The sequence below is a fragment of the Schistocerca piceifrons genome, chromosome 1, assembly GCF_021461385.2.
Source record: "Schistocerca piceifrons isolate TAMUIC-IGC-003096 chromosome 1, iqSchPice1.1, whole genome shotgun sequence".
Lineage (NCBI taxonomy): Eukaryota > Metazoa > Arthropoda > Insecta > Orthoptera > Acrididae > Schistocerca > Schistocerca piceifrons.
The window spans coordinates 1082502060-1082510416 of NC_060138.1; the positions used below are offsets into that span (position 1 = coordinate 1082502060).

Genomic DNA, 8357 nt, shown 5'->3' on the forward strand with positions numbered 1-8357 from the left:
ATAAGTTACATAACACTCAGCTCTTCTGGTCTTTACACAATCAAACGTGACACATCTTACGTTCAGACAGTTACAAAATAACCAAATTGAAGATAACAAATATTTCTCATGAAGAATACTCTGTGTATAATGTACACTGCAGCACATGTCATCGATTTTACTCTCTTAAATACACAAACATCCTATGTTCTATAGATGGCGTTATCCACAATTGGCTTTTACGTTTCTGATGGGCTCGCATTGTCCTAGAAGCATATTAACAACATGTCAAATCGCCCAATCCCTAGCTTTCAAAACCTAAGTCGCTAATGCACATACGTGTGCTCGCGCTCGATTCAGAGATCGTACGTTCAAATCCTGGCATTGCAAAAATTTCCATCGCTAGTATTTTCCCAGAAAGGCAATGACAGTTAGTGTGATAAATTCCCTGGTCCTCACACTCTTCACCAATGTTCTGGATGAAAGATTTCACCATTTGTAATGAATTGACGCACATGGCACTGTAGATGGTGATCCATCCATGGGATGGGTACGTTAATCTCGGCGGCCCTCTTCATGCCATCCAAGAGGAGCTCTAGGCTTCAAACTCTCCTTCTGACATCATAAACATCAACACAAACACAAGACTACACTTGCGCGCACATCGTAGTGTGCTAGCGTGGTGGGATAGAATAAAACGTTGCAATCGATTGAGTTCGGGTTAATACATGAACACTTATTCATTTATTAATAACATGAGTCAAGGTAAATGCCAAGTACGGATTCCTTGAACAATAAATCTGTCCTAAAAATGGAAATCGAGGACACCGGAATGTCAAACACTCTCACTCATAAGAGTTCTACAGAATTCGGTATCCCGAGAAATTAAGCTGAAGTATAATAACTAGTAAGTCCAGTTTTTACTCAGTTTCGGAATTGCAATATTTACCAAAACACTCTTTAATCAAATTCTTTAAAATTAAAGTTTGACTTAAAATCTAAAATATCAATTTAACTGTATTTTATAAAAACACGTTCTCATTTTAATATTTTACAAACAGATGGCTACCAGCTCTAATTTTGCATAGTGTCATGAGAACAATGGTCATTTCCCTGGCATAGTCATATGTAGCCCAACAACTCATACTGTCACGGCATGTATTTTGCCAATATACAAATTTAAAACAGTTTCTCAATCTCTGATGAACTTCATTTGGTGCACAATGAAACAGCAAAGAACTCACGACTGGCGAGCTGCTTGGTATACTTCCACTTCCTTATTTTTGTGGCTACTATTTTGAGAAGTGGAGTCTCCGAATCTTTGGGACCATTTGTCAACTTATTAACAAACCTAACTAATACTGGCCATGGCACACACAGAGATTACATTGCTTTTAATACCATCTTGTCACTGAAATGCACTTGCAAAACCTCTTAATGACGTTGTCTTTTCTCAACATTTCAACTACCCGCCCAGTCCTCGCTCACTACCGCCTAGTACTGTGAACTATGCACTGTGCACTCCACAGATACGTAAGGATAAGCACGTTGCATAACTGCGTATCCTTCGTAATGCGTCAAAAAACTTCAAAGAAGTAATCTGCAATTATTGTTTTCGCCTGCCTCACCAATATTATTCAAACGTATTACGTTACACATTTGCATATTTATTTTACAAACTAAAACTCCCTCTCTCAACATACAGTCGTCTTATATACACTTCCAGAACATCAAAAATATTCCCTTGAACATATTAACTTCACAGAATCATTAACTCATTAAATACAATATCATTAACTATCAGTCATTTACATATCTGTGAGAAGCTGTTCTTTTATACCCAGTGGTACTACGTATTTAATTCATACTGTCGTCTAGCGGTAGACAGTGACTAACGAAATAAACTCTAACAGAAGAAAAAACGACATACAACGATGGAATTATCCCAATGTGACAGAAATCGATAGATGTGATGCCCATATACAGACAAACGAATGATTACAATCCCAGAAAAATTGGATGATTTGTTCAAGAGAAAGATCTTCATTAATTGAGCAAGTTAATAATGAATTGTCCACCTTAGCAGTTATTCAGCTTGAAAACGACTAATAGAGTTGTTGGACGGCCTTCTGAGAGATATCGAGTAAAATTCTGTCCATCTATAATGTTACGTCGTCAAATTACTAATCTGGTTGGAGGGCCCCACCTGTAATAGGCAAGAAGTAGAAACTATCGCTGTGTGTCAGCATCAGGTACTTTGCTGAAATCTAGGCCCAGGATGGTCTGCCACGAAGAGCAGCAAAACGGGTTGTAGAATGGTACCGAGAATTCTTCCGGATTGTATGGCCGTGGTCAATGGAACTCTTCTATCCCTGACGTTTCGTCCAAAGCTACGTTGGAAATCTTCGGAGGTGCTCCTGGTTGTGCTGAGTCATGCCGACTGACGAGTCGGGCGTCGAAGAACGGCCTAAATACCTTGGAAAGTGGGCGTGGTCTAGATTTCACTTCCATGGACCATGGCCATACAACCCGGAAGAATTCTCGGCAGCTGAAACATCCGGTCGCGAAAGCCTTTATTGTGATTGGGGTGTAGAATGTCGTCGACATTCCACTGTGCTGTAAGGGCGCCACAGATGACAAAGAGGTCCTGCTATGAAATGAAATGGCACTCCAGACCACCACTCCTAGTTATTGGGCCATATGGCGGGCGACGGCTAGGTTGGTATCCCACTGGTGTACGGGGCATCTCCAGACACGACTTCGCTGATCGTCAGGGTACATTTCAGACTCATCACTGAAGATAATTAAACTCCAATCAATGAGATTCCCGGCTGTGATGATCACTGAAGACGTGTCTGGGGACGCTGTGAACAGTGGTGGGATACCAACCTGACTTAACTATCAGATGGCCTGACAACCCGGAGAGATGGTCTGAGTTCCATTTCTTTTCACAGCAGGACCCTTTGCTTGGTATCCTCGGCACCTTCACATCGCAGTGGTACGTCGATGATATTCTACTCCACGTTTTGTTTCTTTTCTTATCAAGCCATCCTGACCTTCATTTCTGCACGGTAATGCCCACTGATACACAGCTTGAGTTTCTGCTGCTTGTCTTCGTGCTTGTCAAACCCTATCTTAGCCAGGAAGGCAGCTGGATATTTCCCCAGTTGAGAACATTCGGGGCATTATGGGGAGGACTCTGCAAACAGTTCAGAATTTTGACCATCTAACGTTCCAATTGGGCCGAATCGGGCACGACAGCCTTCGGGAGGACATCCAACAACTCCATCAATCAACACCAAGCCAATAACTACTTGCATAACTGCCAAAGGTGGAACAATGTGTTATTGTCTTGCTCAGTTGTGGAGCTCATTCTCTTCAATAAATTATCCAACATTTTTCCAAAATTTTATTTAATTCTTTGTCTGTACTTGTACATCAGATCTACCGACTTCCTTCCCATTCAGATAATTCTTTACTGATGCTTCTTTTCTTCAACTTATAATGTAGTAGTTACATTGTTTGGTCACCAGACGGGAAAAGAGTGCAGGTAGTCCGTGGAGCCCCGATACTTATATGGTACTTGTGACCCACTGTTTTCTAATGTAGCGAGCAGATGGTGCGGGAGCGCCGTTGTAAACTTTTTCTATATGTGACATCTCGTCTTGCTATATCTCCTCCCAGTTATTTTGAAATTTGATTGAAAATAATAGAGCAATACAGTGTGTCAGTCTTCAAGCAGCCTGCCTTGACCACTTCATCAGGGATTAAAGGTAAACAAGACAGAAAGTACAGCTCGTATAGAGAGGTAAATATATTTACGCACCCTCTTTACGTATATTTTCTCTTTTGTTGCACCTCTTGACATTGTATGGCATTTGCAAACGACCTGCCACTTTTTAAACACATGTACTTGAATGATGTTATTATTTCCAAATTGTTGTCGTGTTCTTCAGTCCTGAGACTGGTTTAATGCAGCTCTCCATGCTACTCTATCCTGTGCAAGCTTCTTCATTTCCCAGTACTTGCTGCAACCTACATCCTTCTGAATCTGCTTAGTGTATTCATCTCTTGGCCTCCCTCTACAATTTTTACCCTCCACGCTGCCCTCCAGTGCTAAATGTGTGATCCCTTGATGCCTCAGAACATGTCCTACCAACCGGTCCCTTCTTCTTATCAAGTTGTGCCAAAGACTCCTCTTCTCCCCAATTCTATTCAATACCTCCTCATTAGTTATGTGATCTACCCATCTAATCTTCTGTAGCACCACATTTCGAAAGCTTCTATTCTCTTCTTGTCCAAACTATTTATCGTCCATGTTTCACTTCCATACATGGCTGCACTCCATACAAATACTTTCAGAAACGACTTCCTGACACCTAAATCTATACTTGATGTTAACAAATTTCAATTTTTCAGAAACACTTTCCTTGACATTGCCAGTCTACATTTTATATCCTCTCTACAAATCAGTTATTTTGCTCCCCAAATAGCAAAACTCCTTTACTACTTTAAGTGTCTCATTTCGTAATCTAATTCCCTCAGCATCACCCGACTTAATTCGAATACATTCCATTATCCTCGTTTTGCTTTTGTTGATGGTCATCTTATATCCTCCGTTCAAGACACTGTCCATACCGTTCAACTACTCTTCAAAGTCGCTCTTCAGAGTCGCCTATTCTACTAATAATAGTTTACATAGGAATTTCATTCACTCCTTGCAGAGTAAGAGCGATAAACTTTTCCCATCAGGAGTATATAAAATTACATGCGGGGATTGCCCAAAATTTTACATCGGGCAAACGGGGCGAGATCTGGGTCTCAGGTATATTCCTACTAGAAGCGGTGACGGTACTAAGGGCTCTACTTATGCGGAACAACTTGTGCAAACGGCTCATGCGCCGAGCCGTCTAGTTAATATCGAGTTACTTCATGCCGAGGTTAAGGGCTTAAAACTGGATGTTTTGGAAGAAATGCAGATCTTTAAGCATCTGCAACATGCTAAAGACAATATCCTCTATGACCAACTCCTACTAAGAAATAGAAATTTTTTTGAAGGTTTTCCACCTTTACTTTGTTCTTCGTACTTGTAAATCTGATGGTCGTGCAATTATCACATGCGCGCGCTGATTGGTGAGCGCGGTTGGTCAAGCTGTTCATCTTCTTTCTTTTTATCCTCTTTTCCTTTTATGATGAAGGTGATTTTAACCCGTTGAACACCTCACGTTTTATCCCTGTATCTTAATTACCACGACGTCTTTAGATGACGTCCCGTCAGCTCCCTTCCCCCTCCCCCCCCCCCCAAGGCTAACTACTGGCTTTTGGTATAGTTTTTAGAGTTCCTCCTGTTGTCATAGGTAGCTTAATATGTAAATTTCTTTACTAGCATAAGCAACCGTGTGCGGTTATTTTTAGGTTTTATCTCCTATTGAGCTCGTCTCTTGTTCTATCCATTTCATTTTTTGATATACGTTGATCCGCTGTTGGAAATATATGGGCTATTTACCCCCGACCCATGAATAAACTTTCTCGTATTCGTACGCGCATGCGCAATCAAGTAACTTCCCTTGTCTTGCGCTTGTGCATAGATAGCGGGTCAGGCTTGTAAGTGAGCGACCGTTTGTAGCGGCAGTTTATGCCGGGTCATGGCCCATCGAACATAGGCCGGTGTGAGGTGGAGCGTACACCCTTCAGTTAAGTAGAGGTTTTGACTTTATACATATGTACTGCTTTTTCCTTTTCTTTTTCGTTTATAAATGTATAGCTATGGTGTTCTTTTAATTGACAAAGGTCTTCTTAGGCACTTGTGGGTTTTATTGTTGTTCTGAAGGAGGTGTAGTTATCTACGCCGAAACCTGGGTTAATACTTAACACTAGGTGCTTTTTTCGCAATCGAGGCGGGTTTTTAGTTTTTTAATATATTAACCAACGATTGCTGACGCCCTGCGATGTTGAAAGTTCTTATGCTCTTCCAAGTCCTTTGCTGCTTGCCAAATTAGTTGATTGAAAATTGAGTGAAAGTATATTTCTGTGAGTGACACTGTCCCAATAGGGAGTTAAGAAGAACTGTAATATCGTGTTGCAGATTGTGGAAGCGCGTGGCAACGGCGTGCCCATAGTGGTGGTGGGCAATAAGGATGACCTGCCGGACGCCGAGAGGCAGGTGGCGCGCGAGGTGGCCGAGACGACGGCACTATTCGAGTGGGAGTGCGGCTACGTGGAGTGCTCGGCCAAGGAGAACACGCATATCATCGACGTGTTCAAGGCGCTGCTGGCGCAGGCAAAGGTGCGCTACAACCTCAGCCCGGCTGTGCGCCGCCGCCGCCAGTCGCTGCCCAACTACCCGACCGCAGGCGGGCACCACGGCCACGGCCAGGCGCAGGGGCAGGGGCAGCAAGCCCGCGGCACGCGCTACATGCTCAAGAGGAACTCCTGCTCCGTCGCATGAGCGCCTCACCCTTCACGGCCGCTGGTCGGCCGCTGTTAGTATTGGATATGGCGGGGCTCCGCAAATGGCTTCTTTGGGCGATCGCGTTTCTACCAGCGCCCAGAACACGAATTTTTTAAAATTTCAGGTGGGGCACATGGCGAGCATTTCGAGCTTTACCTCGACAGGCTTCTTATAGCAGTTTCGCAGTTTACTTTCAGTCTTTTGCACGAGCTACTATTGAAGGGACAACTGTCTTATTTCCAGACAACATCATCTGGAACAGCAACAGCATCGTTACAAATGGAGCTCTAGTTTTGTTGCGCTTCAAAGAGAAAAAGTTTGCTGACATACAGTAAAGAAATTGCGATTAGTACTTAACCAGATACTTCACGTATAATTAAGGAGGCAACTTCGAGGAACATTGTATTGCCATGTAATGCTTAGCACACTGTTATCTGCAGTCAACGTTAATTTAAAATTTACGTGAGGGCGGGTCGAGTGAAGTTGAAGTGTTTGCTGTGTGCCGTAACTGATAACCAAGCTCACACCATTTTGCTTCAGTTTAAGCTTAATGTGTCCCCGTTGTGTTTTATGTACAAGGTTTGCAAGGTTGACGTTTTCTGGCAAATGATGAAACGGAATTCAAATCGCACCGATATTTAAGCGAAGGTTGCGACTAAACGAGACAAAAGTGAGATCGCACTTTTGGAGCAGACAATGTAAAATTATCTGTGTAGTAACCAGCAGCTATTTACAAAATATCTCTGTCTGCACACTGATTAAATAATTGACACCTAATACTCTTATTGCTTCAATACAGTTAGTCGAATTTCCGAGGTCTCTTCAAGCTCTCCTACCGTCGATTGTGGAGAGTCCTCGAAAGTTCGACGGGAAATCTTATTCTGATGTTATATTTTAATGGTTCATCAGTCATTATATAGTTTAAGTTGTTTGTCTTCCTAAAGGGAATACTGTAGCAAGACCATTATAAAAACTCAGGCGGTTGTTAAAAAGCAAAATTTTTGTGTGGAATCGAGTGGGAATGAAATTGAGGAGAGGCTGATTATCGTTGCAACTCACAAGTTCACTGTGTCATTCAAATCATTTCTTTTCTTGATTATTTTGCATAACATTTCGCATTAACTTTGGAAAGCTTTTACAACGTAGCTATCTCAATTCATTCCAAGACAATATTTTCTTTCTTTCTTAGGAAAATGTTTGACCGTATCTCAGAGAAAAGCTTATTCTACTTCAACGCAATGTTGATCACGCATGATTGCCAAAGATCTATCTTCGATTAAAGTTGCTCATTTCATTGCGTCATAGGTACCAGACTGATGTGGAAATTTTGTAGTGACAATGTATTTATTACAGATATTGTAAGGCATGTGGGTTATTAATTATATTATGTCTTCTAAATTTCCCCTAATGCTTTCTTTAATCATTCAGATGACGATATCATTACATGATACTTTGTAAATATTTGTGACTTCAAAGGTCCCAGATATATGTGTGTTTGATGGCTGTAATATTTGTAAACAGGGGTTGTAGCACCCTCTGTAATTTCACTTATCTATATGAATATCACTTAATCTATTCGAACAACGATTTTTTGGAATTCATATCAGATTTGTAGACATCGTTTCCGTCATTTTGTGTGTTCCATTTTTATTTGTGCACTCTAGCTTTTACGCACATATATGTAGTGCTGACAGAACATATATTTTTAGCCTTTTTTCATTTTCTTGTTCGTACACTACACTAGCGTCTTTTCTCAGGAGCACTCCTTTACGACGCTTTCCAGTGATATTTGTAGAGGGAAAGTAACAGGTATATTTTTCTGTAAAGCTTGGTTTGTGGTCGCTGGATACACATGAAAATGCCAGGAAACGATAGCATGCTTCTTCGTGGAGCAATGAGACCAAGACAGCAAATTTCTGTACACGTT

At 41.6% G+C, this 8357-nt stretch overlaps 1 protein-coding gene across 1 annotated transcript in view; it reads left to right on the plus strand.

Annotated features, from left to right (window-relative positions):
• The window catches only part of LOC124798061 (GTP-binding protein Rhes-like), a 57369-nt gene extending 49494 nt beyond the window's left edge, over positions 1-7875 (plus strand). Inside the window, exons 2-3 of the mRNA XM_047261293.1 lie at positions 6065-6328; positions 6368-7875. Coding sequence (XP_047117249.1) covers positions 6065-6328; positions 6368-6427 — 324 coding nt within the window. The 3' untranslated portion in view covers positions 6428-7875. The remainder of the gene's footprint in view (positions 1-6064; positions 6329-6367) is intronic.
• The last annotated feature ends 482 nt before the right edge of the window (positions 7876-8357 follow it).